The following is a 16,887-nucleotide window of genomic DNA, read 5'->3' as shown; positions in this document are numbered from 1 at the left end:
TAGTGCAAATGCTACTAGAAAATAAAAGAATGGGAAAACAAAGCAGAGGGATTTCAAATGTAAAGAAAGCCAAATGAACTTACCTTCCTGAGTTCTGTGCAAATGGCAATCATTCGTTCTGTCTCCTTCACTCTTCAACTTGCCACTATAAAAATAGGAAAACCAAGAGACCAAGGGTGTGTTATCAGCCATAAATCCAAAATGTGCATGGTATGATTTCTTATGATGCAGTAGCTTACTAGATGATTATGTGTTTGGAACAACTTATTTGCATGGTGAATAAAAAAAAAAAAAAGTTTTTGGTAACTTTTACGTTAAAATGTGTTACAAAAAACTAAATGCTAACCTATTTCTAAAAGGTTAAAAGTTAGATTATTTGCAAAAAACTAAGACAAAAAGTAAAAAAAGAAACAAATAAGCAAAAGCCAAACACACAACAAAACTAATTCACAACTTCTACCTACTACTAGCAAAGAGTCCACTGTTCTCTAGAGTCTAGGCTTGCCTTTTTTATACCTTTTTTTTTTTTTTTTTTTTTTTTAATTTAACTATTTTATGTGAAGCTTCCCATTAATGAATAGGTCAATTTGTTAGAATTAAAGGTGAGGGCCACCACATGGTGGCCATCTGTCATTGTAAATATGCCTGCATCAAGTTTATGTTCACAGCCATTTTCTACAATAGAAGAGCCTAAATTATACACCTATTTTCCAAAATGGAAAAGAAATGGAACCCCAAATGCTGAACACAAGTTCATTGTTAATGTTCCCTATGAAGTCATGAAGTACAGGGAGACTGGCAAATCCAAGGTTCAATGCATTTACCTTCACCACCACTTAACAAAGGCCAAAATACTCTTAATTTTTCTCCACCACGAAAAGGCCAACATACCGTCTCTTATAGCAGTCGGTCCATCAGCAAAAAGAGCAACTACAGCAAGAGTCATCGCAACATCTGGCATTTTGTTCATGTTGACATCAATAGCTCGCAAGTGTTTTCTTTTGGAAGAATCTTGAGGTGGTCCAGTTACTGTGACACTAGTCTCTGTCCAGGTAACTTTAGCACCCATCTTCTCAAGAACTTCTGCAAATTTTACATCTCCCTTGATAAACGAAAAATATGGTAAAATGTTAGTTGATTTGGTCAATGCATGTGAAATATTAATAGACATGTAGCACAGAGTAGTCAAAGTAATCAAGGTTGTGGTATTAAATCTGGGAGACATTATGAATCAGTAAGAGCTTTACAAGCAACGTTGCATTTCTTCACTTAAGTGATATTACTAAATCAGGCTTTTGCCAATTGTCTAGGATTCCCCACTCCTGCCCTTAATGGCCATGGGAGTCAGAGCCATGTCTCAATCACGGAGTGGTTGATCATCTGAAAGATCAGCTAAACACAATGGCATTTACTAGATCAACTACCCAATAATACACATACTCATCAAACAGCACATTTTAGCTAACTCCAGGATTTGGTTCAAAACTGTTCAGCAGATTCACATGAGCCCAAATTAAGCACTAAATATTGGCATCCGTGATTTACCTGCAAACTGCTTGTCCCACAGCCTTCAACAGTAACTGTCCCACCGGTGACTGCTGCACCAGCTAAGAAGTAACTAGCACTTGAAGCATCACCTTCGACATAAGCATTTCCAGGAGACCTAAAATATTTACCACTCTCAATAGTATAACCTGATTTCACAAAGTGTTGGAACTATATATTATAGAACCTACTTGTACTTTTGACCTCCACGGATCAAGAACCGATCCAAGCTATCATTGTGTTCTACAGAGACCCCAAACCGTTCCACCACCTTCAAAGTCATCTCAACATAAGGAGCGGAAATCAACCTGTCAATGATTTCAATTTCAACATCTCCAAGAGCCAGAGGAGCAGCCGTTATCAAAGCAGTCAAGAATACACTACTAGTTGATCCAGAGAGCTTCACCTGCAAACAAAGACACAAAGCATGAAGGATCATGTTGGCTAATCTTTGCACACAACACAAAACAATAACATATGGGCTTCGTATATCAGTTGGGAGCAACAGTTGAAGAAGGACCAGATTATTGTGTGATCACTCCACCTGAGAATCTCAATGTAACAACTATTGACACATATGATGATCACAGAATGGCCATGGCATTCTCACTTGCTGCCTGTGGAGATGTTCCTGTTATCATCAACGACCCTGGTTGCACCCGAAAATCATTCCCAGAATACTTTAAAGTCCTCCAGAGGATTATAAAGCATTGAACAGCCCTTTTACTACAACCAAAGCGGCAGGTAGCTAGCCTACACTATTTTTCTATATTGCCTCAAAACTTTTGTGATATATAAATGTAAGTTGAGCTTGTTATTTGTAAGATTGTAATTCAATTTCTACTTAATGCGGTCTCTCTTCTGTGTGTGCGCACGTACGCGCCAAAGCTTTACATGATTCTTCTTATCATCTTATGCATTTTTCTTTTGTTCCTTATAGTCAAGGCAAGGGATCAAACAGGGGCCATATATTTTAGCATCAATGCCAGAACCTATGGCTTACTTCAAATAAGGCATCAGCCTCACTAGATTCGCCCCCTACTATGAGCTGTTTCTCTTTCGATGGCAACATTCTTTATGTTGGGCTGCACTGTCAAGAAAACATCATTAATTTCACTTGAAAACACAGTGCAACTTGCTCCAATTTCACTTGAAATCATATGCGTAGTGGGGATCCACTTCTCTGTTTCCAAATTAATAACAAGCATAGCCAGCTGCAATATGGGAGAAGTAATTTTTCTTTGGGGGGGAAAAAATAGGGAAGAAAAATTAAAAAATGAATTGTTCCCATGACTCTTGACCACTGACAGAGCCTTCTTCCCCCATTTCAATAATTATTTTTCTACCATGTTCATGTTTCCCGTAGCTTCCTACAGATGATGACATATCCAATCTGAATCAGCTAAGCACCAACCTCTCAACCACAAATCCATACCTATACTTGATACAAACAAAGCAACCCCATTTGGCCGAAGTAAGTAATTAACAATCCGAATAAGGGACTTATTCTCATCACCAACTACTGTACAAGTTAGCTCTTGCACTTTTCCCTATTTCACAAATTGATGCTTTATTGATAAATAATCCATAACAACCTTCACTGCAGGCATTTCTTGGACCGACAACATAGAAACAATGTCTTCAGATATCTAGTGCAGGCTTTTCTCACACTGATCACCTCCCTCTCCCACCCCATCTCCAAGAAAATGGTGGGGAGGTCTTGACAAATTAATCATTCTTCAAAACTTTGAAAATTTAGTAGTTGGGGGTGGGTGAATTTGAATCATGAATGTTTTTGTTGGAAACATTAGTAGGTGCTAGCTTTTTTTTTTTTTTTTTTGGGAAAAACAGGTGCTATTTGAGCTAACGAGGCTCTTGTCACTCTTCAAAACTTATACGTAAAAAATTATGCTTTATTAACATATCACCCATGCTGATCACCCAAACAAACAAATGATCTAATCTTTACTTGACTTCCACAACATTTTTGTTATTGGTCTTGACTTCCACAACATTTTCATAGACACCAATATGGAAATAATAGCTTCAGAGTAGCTCTAATTCAGGTTGAGCCTCTTGGAATCTCATTAAGCAAAATAATAATAAAGTTCTACTCTCTTGGTTCTCAATTCTCCCTCAATTATCCTTCTCTTTCTTGGAGGCCTAGCTCCTTCAAAGTAGCTAATCCTAAAACTAACGCACCACCCAAAAGAGGTTCGTAACCTAGGCTTGTTCCATAGAACAGGCACCCAATATCATTTCCCTAGTGCTGGCCGTTGCTCAAATCCCCCCCCCCCCCCCCCCCCCCCCCCCCCCCCCCCCCCCTTCTCTTTCTTTGAGCTTGCCTCCAAAACTGCCAACAGAGTCTGGCATTTTTGCATATGAGTCCCACAACTTCCTCTATCCCCTCTCTAAACCATTAATCATAACACGGACTTACTGTTGGATCCCCCTTAACTATGAGTCTACTCTAATCCTCCCTTAAACTTTAAAACCAAGCAATTTCCCTCTTATGTATTGGAAATTTGCAAATCACTCCATGCGTTAAAATGAATTTAGTGGAGTTTTGTAATGAAAGGGTGATTTGCCTATATACAAAAGTTTAGGGGAAACATTGGTTGATTTTAAAGAATAGGGAAAGAAATGAAGTGAAGCCAATAATTAAAGGGGGGACTACAATTAACCCATTAAAAAAAAATCAATGTTCTATTTTGTGCATTAAAATATGAATAGTAGATTGAGATTCGGTGCAATAGCTGTTATTGCACTATGCAATTATAATTTCAAGGGTTTTAAATAAATCACTTTTAATGTCGGTACCTGGTTTAAGTTTATTTTTTAATATTTTAACCTTTAACCTTTTTAAGTATTCTCTTACACATTGAGGTGATAATTGAACGGTACAATAACATCAAATCCAAATAATTTTTTTTGGACATATAGAGGGGAGTTGTTTTATTATTACTCGGCATGTGCTCTGAGTTAAACTGGGTTTTGGTCAAATTCTTTCCTTTAAAAACAAGTACACAATAAAATTTAATTAAAGAATTTAAAGTACGATACCTAAAGACCCATGCCTAATTTTCATCCTTTTTTTCATTGAGTAATGTCATAACATAAACTTTTTCATAACTTATCTTACAATTTGGTGAGATATCAAGTTGTGAGTAGCATAACATTACATTTCTATGATCTCACATCATTTTTATTATGACCAATCATAACATGTTATCTTAACAATTTAAGGAAAGGTAAAAGTTTTTATGTTACTAATGGTATTTTTTATTATTCGCATTTTTTTTGCACTCATCTAAGAAAAATTAACCTATAATCATTCTTATTAAATTTGACATTTCCCTCAAATTAAAACCAGGAATATTTAATAAATAAAAAATCCAGTGAAGTAGGTTGAATCATGATGGGAATGGCTCATCTCTATTTAATCATGAGTCTTTTTTGATAACCATTTAATCATGAGTCTTGAATCTTGATCATGTTACCTGTCCCTGTGGTGGGACAAGCAAAGATGGTCTCTGACTCGGAGTCTCTGAACGTTATGAATTAGTGAGAGCAAATAATGGAAAATGGTAGGTGGTAGGCTGTGATGCTTTGTAATATACCAATATCCAATTTCTTGTATATGGTTATAGCTCAATGGGGAAAGAAGAATTATTCATACAAATCAAAGAGTACACTTACTCTTTTTTTTCTTTTTTCTTTTTTCTTTTTCTTTTTTTAAACCAAGATTGATAACACAAGTATCGTTCTCTTTTTAACAAGTGTCCAACAATTATTCAATATTTAATTTATTTTATTTTTTATGAGAACATTGAATTTTCTTTAAACATAATTGTAAGGACCATATTTGAGTCTCTAACCCAAAAGGTGGATGAACTTAGGCCCAAGAAGCCCAAAACTAGGCTAAAATGAGTTGGACAACAAATAAGGTGGATTCGAATGACAAGAAAAAAAAAAGATAGACAAGTTTTAACTACAGAAAATCGTCCTCTACACGATCCGAGGAGATCAGTTCTTATGTATTGCTCTTAAGTTTGATTACAAGTTTAGTTCCTGATAGCTATAGTGTTTCTTTCTTGATTTCTCGATCCCTTTACTGTGGAGGGTCTCTTCCATTATATAGTTCTCTTTAGACAATCTTAGCTCTCCGCTTGTTGACCATCCAAGCTACTACTTAAGTGTTTGTCCCATCGGACACCCTCTCAGACCCTTTGTGTGTTAGGGAAGCCAATACAATACTGTTCAGGGGGTCTTCTCCACATTAATGCAGTCAAAAAATTAGCTGCAGAGCATTCAATGCGGTAGTAGCAACCTTCTTCTTAGATATTTTAGGACTCCCTTGTGTTCTATGTTTCTGCAATGCTCATCCATACCAATGGAACTCTCTAGAATGTTCCCCTAGATAGCAGACCACTTATTCGAACCTCAGCTTTGGTTAGCTGAGGTGACATTTGTCCTCGGCCCACCCTCTTGTGCCATTATGACCAAAATTGACCTCTTCATCTACTAACACGAACTCCCTTGATAATGTTTACTCCTCCTCGGACGACTTTTAGTCCTTGGCTTGGGCTTTAGGCCTAATATATACATGGATAATGAGCTCCTAGGCCCAGTACCCCTACAATAATGATTTTCATGATTTTTTTTTTTTTTTATATAAAATCGGGCAATTCAACATATAATTAGTTTGAAACACGCATGATTGGTAAGATTTTGGTAGGTACTTGCAAGTGGTTGTAAAAGTATATTAAAATGTTTTTAAGATTTCATAAATTAAATTAACACAACTTATATTTTAGAGACACAATTAGACTCTAACACATAAGTTATGGACAAAATTAATACATTATACTTTAAAAGATCAAGCTTTTGTCTAATTACCGAGAAAGTTGTGTTGGCACAAACTTTTTTTTTAAAGCTTCAAAGACCAAGTAATTTAGTGAATTTGTATGTAAAATATGTTGCCCTAGATGAAACAAAAGAAACATCAAACTTATAGGTTTTCAAGATTTCTCATAAATAGGAAGTGGAATAGTCGAAAACATCACACATGATAATCAAGGTTACCAAAGTTTTAAGTTGGCACCTATTACTTACCCAAAAAATAGGTTCAAATGAACCTTTAAAGATGGTGCAAAATATGCTACTCTTTGAATCATCAAATGGAGCATCATTGGGTCTACACTTGGTACATGTATACAGTTGTTTTCAATAGTTTATTTGTATAATTTTTATTTAAAAGATATAATCTTTCTTAATTTTCATGTTAAATGTATAATAAAAATTTAAAAGTTAGTTTATTTACTTTTTAAATAGCTTTATTAATTGTTAAAAAAATTAAAAAGAGCATGAGGGAGCAACTAAAATGGCTTCCCAACTGTTATTATAATAATATCCTACCCATTAGGTTCAGGCCTACTAGCAAAACGCTTCCATTGTGAGATTCAAGAGGGAATTTGCAGACTAGCATAGTGGGGAGAAAGAATATCATAAGTTAACATGCGGTTGGAAGAAAATTGCAAACTAGCATCTTGAGTTTTATAGACTTGATTTCAGTTTAAAACTCGAGGGTTAAAGACTCAATTCCTAGTTGGTGAGTTGGAATATGATGCCAAATAGATCTTGAGTCTTATAGACTCAAGTTCTAAAAAGCATAACTGAGTCTCTAAGACTTGATTTTGGTACTTGAAGAACTGACCTGAAGAAGAACAGGCTGAACGATCTGATGAAGAACAGAGACGAAGAACAGAGGAAGAACAAATTTGAAAAGGAAAAACGAAGAATGAAAAACGTTGGAGCTTTGATTGGACGATTGAATGCTGGGTGGGCGATTGGATGATCTGGTCTTCAGATATGCACGAAGAAGAACGCTGGGTCAAAAGAACGCAAGGAAGAAGAAGGAAAATAAAATGGTGAACTCGAGTCTTAAAAACTTGAGTTCCACATAGATTTTTTTTCCATGTCAAATGCCACAGCTTACAAATCGAGACTTAAAAACTCGAGTTTTATTTTATATCTTGAGATGCTAGTTTCTCATATTATTTTGAAACGTGACAACTAACTAAATGGTTTGATATTTAAGATTATTTGAAAAAAAAAATTATGAGATTCAAACATGGGATTTTCATCCCAAACCACTTTAATAAGTAAGTCAAATAATCACTAGTACACAACCCTTGGTGGTACATCCTGATCTCATGTTCAAGGCTTTTTCAAACTGACATGCCAATTTTTCATTGGTTTAATTTTGAGATTTCATTGGTGTTGGTTATTTAATTGATTTATTAATTTCTTATTTTCTAAAATTTCTTACAAGTTGCAAGTTGGTCCCATTAGGGTGTCAATATTTTAAGTCATTAGATTAGATCTACGGCTGACAAAGAGGACAAAAGAGGTATTGTACACCGTGCAATACCCTAGGTATTGGCGTATTGCACGGGATATGGATCCGTGAGGTTGGTGAGAGAGAGTGACTGCAAATTGGAGCCACCCCTACCAACCTCAACCTGTACAGTTTTCCAACAACCCCCCACTTATTAAAATACATTCTCAATCTGCTCAGCCAAAAAAGAAAAAAAAAACCACATTACATTATACAACAACCACATTGGTACAACATTTCAAGCGCAACGTACAAGCGCTCATAGCACAAAACAAAACAAAGTACATTCTCGAATTTTCTGGTAGCAGTGCTTTTTGGTTTGGTGAACTCTCCCCTCACATAGTCAGTCCAATTCAACAAACACACCCATTGCACCAAAACCAAAACCCATTCGAGAAAATAGAGAGTTTAAGAGAGAGAAAGCTTTAGTTTTAGAGAGAGAGAGAGAGAGAGAGAGAGAGATAAAAATGGCTCAAGTGAGCAAAATCTGCAATGGTGCTCAAAACACCCAAATCTTTCACAGCAATCCCAAAACCCAAAAACCCAAATCTCTGAGTTCACTCTCTTTTGGGTCACAGTTTTTGGGCTCATCAAAGTCTTTGACTTTGAATCATAAGCATGTGGGCGTGGTGGGTAGTGATAAAGTTGGTACATTTAGGGTTTATGCTTCAGTTGCCACAGCTGAGAAGCCATCAACGGTACCGGAGATCGTGTTGCAACCCATCAAAGATATCTCCGGCACTATTACGTTGCCGGGGTCCAAGTCACTGTCTAATCGGATTCTGCTTCTGGCTGCTCTATCTGAGGTATATTTAATGTTTGGTTGTTGAGAAAGTGTAGGAAAATGTAGGAAACTATAATCTATTTTTTTCTGTTTTTTCGTAGGGTAAATTGCATGACTGGTCCCTCAAATATGGGGTCAATTCAATTTTGTAACAATTTAGTACCTTTGTTTATTTGCCGTCCATTTCTTACTTGCATTTTTAGTCCCTAAAATATGGGGTTGGTTTGATTTTGGTCTCAGCATTCTGGTAGTCACTTAACGGAAAAATAGATGGAGGGACTAAATTGTTACATTTTGAAAATTTGGAGGACTAGAATCAAACATTTTTAATTTGAGGGACCTAAGGAGAATGAGTTTTATGGGAGGGAAGATAATTAAGCACTGTTACAGAGAAGCAAGCAAATGTGCTGATGCACTTGCAATAAGGGGTGTAAGACAGTCCCAAGATTTTGTTGTTTTTGATTCCCCCCTCTGATGTAGCCCTACTGTTAATATTTAGACATTTTGGGAATGTAATATGACACACACAGCGTGTCTTGTAATCAAACTCTTTAGTTTTTAATGCTAGCCTTTGTTACCAAAAAATTAAGAAGAAGATGATTTTTTGTACTTGGGTTATACACTTTTATTGAGTTGTTGAGAGGGGGAATAGCATATGTTGTTTGCTTAGCATCTGGGCTGTGCTTGAAATTAAATAATTCTCTGTTTCGATATGGAAAGGAGTGAGGGAAAGATAAGAGAGTTCTGGAGGTTTTTTTTTTTTTTTTTTTTTTTTTTTTTTTTTTTTTTTTTTTTTTAAATTTTATAAATTTAATTTAGTTTTAATTCTTAATATTTAGGCTGAGCTTAGTTTATGAGAAATGGGGAAAGAGAGTATCTAGCTTAATTTTTGGAATTGATGGTTCCAGAGGAGTGCAGGTCATTTTAGCTTTGCTAACCAAATTATTGTAGTTGCAGTTGTAGCCTGTGATGTGTGTTCATTATTAAAATTAAATTGATTATCTGTTTGCTTGCTGAGAAGAGTCATTAAAAAGAAAATATAGGAGATTGGCCTTGATGAGTTTGATATATATGTGTATTGGTGTGTCTCTCTTTCTGAATTATGATTTCTGCTTTAAATTTTGAAAAAAAATAAAACTCTGATTCAAGTTCTTAATGTAGTTGTTTTCCATCTTCAATGGCGAGTTCACCTTGTCGTTTTAGAACTCAAGAAATTTGATGTGCTTAGTTTTAAGTTTATGGCATATCCTTTGGACCAATGTCATATGCTTCCCGCGTGAACAATAGATGGAGGGTAAGCTCATGGTTTCAGTTTCATATGGATATGTGAATTGTATATGACTATCAAAAAGAGGAGATATAAATTATTATCCCAAAAGTTTGATAGTGATTATGAATCAAAGTATGATCCCTCAAGATTTTTTTTATGATTCTACATGGATCAAATATGTATTGAAGGTCTGTTAGGTCGGTTTGAACCCTCTGTGATATGATGAATATGGTTGAGGGCCGTTGATGAGGGGCTTGCCATGAACATTGGCTAAGAGCGGTTAGTGGGAAAGGAAGCATACTTATGGGAAGATAAGGGACATAGTGTTTTGGAGGGTGGTTCATAACTGTTTTTTTCAAGTACAGCTTTCTAAATTCTTCTATTTTCTAGGAACATCTTTTTCAAGCTGTCCATTTTCAATTCTATTCCAAACAGCCACTTAATGTGCCTCACCTCATTCCTTTTCCTTTAAAAAATTGTTTTATATCGTTCTTTGTTTTCCCCAGACATAGGAACATGGCATGAAATGTCCTTTGAACTCTGAAGTAGTCTTCGTTTAGATCATTTGCTTCTGTCTGTTTAGGTGAAAAAGAAATGCATTAGATAGAGAAATTGATTGTAAATTATGAACTTGTTTAACTTTTATTCATAAATCATAATCAAATGCAGTCATTTGGCATACATTAATTTTTGTTTTTATTTATTGTTCAGGGAACAACTGTTGTAGACAACTTGTTGGATAGTGAAGATATTCATTACATGCTTGGCGCATTGAAAACCCTAGGACTACATGTGGAAGAAGACAAGGCAATAAAAAGAGCAATTGTGGAAGGCTGTGGTGGTCTCTTTCCAGTGGGTAAAGAATCAAGGGATGAAATTCAACTTTTCCTTGGAAATGCCGGAACAGCAATGCGGCCATTGACAGCTGCAGTTACCGTTGCTGGTGGACATTCAAGGTCTGTCTGAATTATGAAATTCCTGCCCCACTAGAAGGAATGCTGTGATATTACAAAATAGGACTCTTATCTTTATACTACACTGTTTTTTGTTCCTCTTTAGCCTTGATATTCAGATTGAGTCCAAGTCCAAGATATGTTCAATTGGCACTTCCTTCTACCATAATATTGGGATGGAGGGTGAGGTCATGGGTTCAAGACCCACCGAGTGTGTGTGTTTGTGTAACTTACCAATTAAAAAAAAAAAAAGAAAGATATTTAGACAAGAAATGGTCTTTTGTCTCGATTACTGTTATACTTCCTACACTTGCTGACCCTTTTATACCATTCAATATATTTCAGCTACATACTTGATGGGGTGCCTCGAATGAGAGAGAGACCAATTGGGGATTTAGTCGATGGTCTTAAGCAGCTTGGTGCAGATGCTGACTGTTTTCTTGGCACAAAATGTCCTCCTGTGCGTGTATTTGGAAAGGGGGGTCTTCCTGGGGGTAAGGTGAGGTTCTGCATTATCTTTTTGCACGAGTGTTCTGTATAATGTGGTTTGATTAGGTGTTGAGTTTCCCATTCCCTTTTTTCCCTCTCTTTGTGAGATATTTGAGAAGACAACACCGTGTCCTTTTGCATTGATATCTTTGCGTTTGAGAAGATATAACCTTGAGAAGCAAGGTTTAAATTTAATGTGATGCGATTCCGAGTTCAGAAAGATTAGGTCTGCATAACTACACTGAGATTTCAACTAGTGATTTTACCTTTTGTATAGAGGAATGGATAATTGGGTTTGTAACCTGGCAAGTGAGTTGGGGCATAATCCTTCTTGGAGAACTTTCTGAGTGAAGTCTTTCCTCCTTTGAAGTTGATGATTCATTTGTTTGATTTTAAACTCTTGGCCGTCTAATGTTCATATTTAGCAATTTTAAAAGAACCTTCCAGGATTTAAGGAAATTTTAAGTGTATGGATTATGGATTTCAATTCTCAAGTGTCAAATATGTTTGCTTCAGTTACATTCCATCAATGTAATAATTTAGAAATCGCAGTTGCTGTGGAAAACGTTTGGGATGAAATAAATTAGGCAAAAGTACTCTTTTCATCCTTGAAATGTAGTACATGTTCTATTTTCATTCCTGAAAAAATTAAAACGTCGCTCATTTCATCCTTCCTTCCACTTTCATTAAGTTTTTTGTCAGCATGTCTAACAGATTACTGTGTTTTGGTGTTGTGTGCAAAGATTAAGCCAACATGATCCTTCATGCTTTGTGTCTTTGTTTGCAGGTGAAGCTCTCTGGGTCAATTAGTAGTCAATACTTGACTGCTTTGGTCATGGCTGCTCCTCTGGCTCTTGGAGATGTTGAAATTGAAATCATTGACAAATTGATTTCCGTTCCTTATGTCGAGATGACTTTGAAGCTGATGAAACGCTTTGGGATCTCTGTAGAACACAATGATGGCTGGGATCGGTTCTTGATCCGTGGAGGTCAAAAGTACAAGTAGGTTTCTTTAACATATAGTTCCAGCACATTGTGAAATGAGGTTATACTGAGAATAGTAATATATTTTAGGTCTCCTGGAAATGCTTATGTCGAAGGTGATGCTTCAAGTGCTAGTTACTTCTTAGCTGGTGCCGCAGTCACTGGTGGGACAGTTACTGTTGAAGGCTGTGGGACAAGCAGTTTGCAGGTAAATCACAGATGCCAATATTTAGTGCTTAATTTGGGCTCATGTGAATCTGCTGAACAGTTTTGAGCCAAATCCTGGAGTTAGCTAAAATGTGCTGTTTGATGAGTATGTGTATTATTGGGCAGTTGATCTAGTAAATGCCATTGTGTTTAGCTGATCTTTTCGGATGATCAACCACTCTGTGATTGAGACATGGCTCTGACTCCCATGGCCATTAAGGGCCAGGAGTGGGGAATCCTAGACAATTGGCAAAAGCCTGATTTAGTAGCGTCACTTTAAGTGAAGAAATGCAATGTTGCTTGTAAAGCTCTTACTGATTCATAATGTCTCCCAGATTTAATACCACAACCTTGATTACTTTGACTACTCTGTGCTGCATGTCTATTTATATTTCACATACATAGACCAAATCAACTAACATTTTACCATATTTTTTCGTTTATCAAGGGAGACGTAAAATTCGCAGAAGTTCTTGAGAAGATGGGTGCTAAAGTTACCTGGACAGAGACTAGTGTCACAGTCACTGGACCACCTCGAGATTCTTCCAAAAGAAAACACTTGCAAGCTGTTGATGTCAACATGAACAAAATGCCAGATGTTGCGATGACTCTTGCTGTAGTTGCCCTTTTCGCTGATGGACCAACTGTTATAAGAGATGGTATGGTGGTTTTTTGTTATGGAACACCAAAAAAATAAAAAATAAAATAAAATTCTAGCCTTTTAGTTGTTAAGTGGTAATGAAGGTAAATGCATAGAACCTTGGATTTGCCCGTTACCCTGTACTTCATGAATTTCACAGGGAACATCAACAATGAATCCGTGATCAGCATTTGGGGTTCCATTTAGTCTTTTCCAATGTGGAAAATAGGTGTATAATTTAGGCCCTTCTATTGTAGAAAATGGCTGTGAAGTTGAGTACTTGCTGAGATTAGTGGAACTCCTAATTTCTTGGACCTTGTGTCATAAACCTGATGCAGGCACATTGATAATGACAGATGGCCACCATATGATGGGCCCTCACCTTTAAATCTAATAAATTGATCTATTCATTAATAGGAACCTTCACATAAAAAAGGGGGCAGAACAATGGACTCTTTGCTTGTAGTAGGTAGAAGTTGTGAACTACTTCTTATTCTGCTGAAGCCAGAATCTGATATTATATAATCATCTGAGAAAGCTAGTGCATCATAAGAAACCGTATAATTTGGATGTATGGCTGATACCAAACACATCCCTTAATCTCTTGATTTTCCTATTTTTCTAGTGGCAAGTTGGAGGGTGAAAGAGACAGAACGGATGATTGCCATTTGCACAGAACTCAGGAAGGTAAGTTCATGTGGCTGTGTAAATTTGAAATCCCTCTGCTTTGTTTTCCTATTCTTTTATTTTTCTAGTATTACTTTCACTAACGTATGGGCTTTCATATTTCAGCTGGGAGCAACAGTTGAAGAAGGGCTGGATTATTGTGTGATCACTCCGCCGGAAAATCTCAATGTGACAGCTATCGACACATACGATGATCACAGAATGGCCATGGCATTCTCACTTGCTGCCTGTGGAGATGTTCCAGTCACCATCAAGGACCCTGGTTGCACCCGGAAAACATTCCCGGACTACTTTGAAGTCCTCCAGAGGTTTACAAAGCATTGAACAGGCCATTTACATATAAATGTATGAAAGATAAGATATCCATGTGACCTGTCACCGCAACCAAAGCGGCAGGTATCCAGGCCACCCTTTTTTTTTTTTTTTTTTTTTTTATATTGCCTTATAGTTTTTTATTATATGTAATTGCAAGTTGAGCTTCTTGTTTGTAAGACTGAAATATATTTTCTACTCAATGCAGTTTCTCTCTGGCAAACCTTCACATGATTCTTCTTATTATCTTTTGCATTTTTCTTTTGTTCCTTGTTATCAAGGCAAGAGATCAAACAGGGGCCATATATTTTAGCATCAATGCCAGAACCTACGGCTTTTACTTCAAATAAGGCATCAGCCTCACTAGATTCGCCTCCTACTATGAGCTGTTTCCCTTTCGATGGCAACATCCTTAATGTTGGGCTGCATTGTCAAGAAAACTTCATTATTTTTCACTTGAAAACACAGCACGACCTTCTATAATTTCACTCGAAATCAGATACTAAAGTGGGGGTTAATCATGTAGAAATAATAAGGCAAGACGTCAATTCCTCTGACTCCAAATTTATAAGAAGCTTAGCTAGCGGCAATTGGGGAGAGAGTTTTTCTCTGGGGCGAAAATAGGAAAGAACAATTAAAAAATGAATCGTGAGATTAGGACATTTATTTGCATGGCAACTTCTTATTCACGAGTATATGCGTTATCACTCTCATAATAGGTAAGTTATACATAGTTACGAGATGAGACTTGCATGTTATGAGAGAGATTATGTTTATTCTAGATGCATAAGATAATTACTAGTATGTACGAAATAATTACAGAGTATCGTCTATATTTGTTAAATTCTCATGGACAAACTAAATCCTTTAAGATTTAGTGAAAAGGAAATATTACCCCACGTTGATGCTATGGAGTTGAGTATTTGTCTCTATTTGTTAGTTCCTCATGAATAAACTAAATTCTGTGACATTTATCGATGTAAAAGGTAATTTTATCCCATACTAAAAACTATGGCTGCTTAGACTGCTTCATTGTGGATATATAATATTATCATATGAGACTAAACGTGAAAGCGTGTGATATTCCTTCTTTATTTTGTATATATTAATATGGAATATAACACGTGCAGTTATATAAAATCAATTATTATATGGTTGCTCGTCTTTAGCAGAGTTCGCTTTGGAACTTCTCCTAGGGCCGTAGCACTGAAGTCCCTTCCTTGGAAGGAGTCTTTGTCCCTTGCTCTAACAAGTTTAGTGCAAGGCTAGTGGTTTTTTTCATCAGGGGGCTTGGGAAACACTGTGTGGGCTCCTATTTCTCCTTTTCTTCATAAATGGAAAATCTAACGAAACACTGGAAATCTTTATCTCTCTCAGATAGGGAAGGTCCTGGCATATGTTTAAAGAAAGAGCAAGCTATTTCGGAACACACCATTGCAGCTAGATTTCTCACTAAACGTCCCCTTAACATCGATGCCATAGCCAATACCTTCACCCCCCTCTGGAGAACAAAATCTGGTTTCAAGGTAAAACATATCGAAGATCATGTTGTTCTTTTTTCTTTTGAAAATAAGGCAGATGTGGATTGGATTATCGCAGCGGAACCATGGAGCTTTGACAAACACTCTATGGTTCTTTCTCGATACAACAAGGAAACCACTTTTCATGCATCTGATCTAACCATGGTCACTTTCTGGGTGCAAATTTATGACATCCCGATTCGCTTCAGAAACAAAGAGATCGCGGAACAAATCTGTGAATCAGTGGGGACCATTCTCTACCCAGATGGTGCTCCTGAATGTGATGGTGGTAGCTTTATTAGAGTGAGAGTCAAGGTTGATATTTCTCAGCCTCTATGCAGAGGAAAGCTCATCACTTTGGAGGATGGCAAAGATCATTGGGTGTCATTTAAATACGAAAGACTTGCCAACCTGTGCTATTGGTGCGGTTGTCTTACGCATACTGATAAAGACTGTAAGCTTTGGTTTGAAAGTGGAGGTTCTCTTAAAGCTGAAGACCAACAATTCGGCCCATGGCTTCGTGCTCCACCCTTTTTGGCTTCTAGAAAAAAGGTTGTTTCGGTTCCGGGTTTCTACAAGAAAAAGTCACAACGCAATCAAAGTCAGCCTCTCTCTGAATCTCAGGCTCAACCACAACCGAAAAACAACCAGGTCCCTGTGGGTCATTCCGATAGTCCATACGGATCAGTTAATGACAATAGCAAAAGCCAAGAATTTCAGTCAAGAGCTGGAAACCCTTTTCCGGTATTAGCAGAGAATGCTACGGCGGATCTTCCTCTGAATCTCCCTTCCCAGCCGGACTTCGAAGAATTAATTAAAGATATTGATAGGGATATTTGCCGATTTGACAGTGAGGTGACATCTCTTCAAAATTCAAATGCCTCTCCTCCCGCTACCAATCTGATCAATTCCTCCCCTCCAACTTATCATCCGGGCCCAGCACCCGTATGTTCAACTAGTCAACCCAATAAACCCAGCCCATTAAGGGACTTAACTAATATGGACCTGGATCGTGCTCAGACTCAAAAAAACTCTAATGGAATATGGGTCCGTGTATCAAGACCAGCGTCTTTTCTTCTTCTTTTTTTTTTTTTTT

At 36.9% G+C, this 16,887-nt stretch overlaps 2 protein-coding genes and 1 pseudogene across 3 annotated transcripts; 2 read left to right on the top strand and 1 right to left on the bottom strand.

Moving 5' to 3' along the window:
- LOC136061235 (3-phosphoshikimate 1-carboxyvinyltransferase 2-like) overlaps nucleotides 1-2,438 on the top strand; it is a 20,607-nt pseudogene extending 18,169 nt beyond the window's left edge.
- LOC111997690 (3-phosphoshikimate 1-carboxyvinyltransferase 2-like) lies at nucleotides 61-1,984 on the bottom strand. Its single transcript, XM_065759925.1, has 4 exons — nucleotides 1,737-1,984; nucleotides 1,546-1,663; nucleotides 892-1,102; nucleotides 61-145 (listed from the first exon to the last, which is right to left on the bottom strand). Exons 1-4 carry the CDS (start codon nucleotides 1,982-1,984, stop codon nucleotides 135-137), a joined length of 588 nt encoding a protein of 195 aa, XP_065615997.1. The 3' UTR covers nucleotides 61-134.
- Nucleotides 2,439-8,131: 5,693 nt separating the features above from the next.
- On the top strand, nucleotides 8,132-14,505 carry LOC111997689 (3-phosphoshikimate 1-carboxyvinyltransferase 2). Of its 2 annotated transcripts, XM_024029809.2 has the most exons (8): nucleotides 8,136-8,751; nucleotides 10,711-10,955; nucleotides 11,298-11,451; nucleotides 12,229-12,443; nucleotides 12,516-12,633; nucleotides 13,081-13,291; nucleotides 13,898-13,959; nucleotides 14,065-14,505. In XM_024029809.2, exons 1-8 carry the CDS (start codon nucleotides 8,413-8,415, stop codon nucleotides 14,281-14,283), a joined length of 1,563 nt encoding a protein of 520 aa, XP_023885577.1. In that variant the 5' UTR covers nucleotides 8,136-8,412; the 3' UTR covers nucleotides 14,284-14,505. The 2 variants fall into 2 exon arrangements, with proteins under 2 accessions (XP_023885576.1, XP_023885577.1); XM_024029808.2 differs by having other exon boundaries at nucleotides 8,132-8,751; nucleotides 13,898-14,505.
- Nucleotides 14,506-16,887: the final 2,382 nt, after the last annotated feature.

Source organism: Quercus suber, unplaced genomic scaffold, assembly GCF_002906115.3.
Source record: "Quercus suber isolate HL8 unplaced genomic scaffold, Cork oak 2.0 scaffold_346, whole genome shotgun sequence".
NCBI classification, from domain to species: domain Eukaryota; kingdom Viridiplantae; phylum Streptophyta; class Magnoliopsida; order Fagales; family Fagaceae; genus Quercus; species Quercus suber.
Note: the sequence above shows the minus strand (reverse complement) of the source record. Positions and strands in the feature narration are given on the sequence as shown.

Bases quoted from the DNA above. Each gene is read 5' to 3' on its own strand.
- LOC111997690 (XM_065759925.1), bottom strand. From the start codon at position 1,984: ATGATCCTTCATGCTTTGTGTCTTTGTTTGCAGGTGAAGCTCTCTGGA. The intron at 1,664-1,736 runs GTAGGTTCTATA...TAAATATTTTAG, and splicing joins CGTGGAGGTCAAAAGTACAA to GTCTCCTGGAAATGCTTATG. The intron at 1,103-1,545 runs GTAAATCACGGA...TCGTTTATCAAG, and splicing joins GTGGGACAAGCAGTTTGCAG to GGAGATGTAAAATTTGCAGA.
- LOC111997689 (XM_024029808.2), top strand. From the start codon at position 8,413: ATGGCTCAAGTGAGCAAAATCTGCAATGGTGCTCAAAACACCCAAATC. The intron at 10,956-11,297 runs GTCTGTCTGAAT...AATATATTTCAG, and splicing joins GTTGCTGGTGGACATTCAAG to CTACATACTTGATGGGGTGC. The intron at 13,292-13,897 runs GTATGGTGGTTT...CTATTTTTCTAG, and splicing joins ACCAACTGTTATAAGAGATG to TGGCAAGTTGGAGGGTGAAA.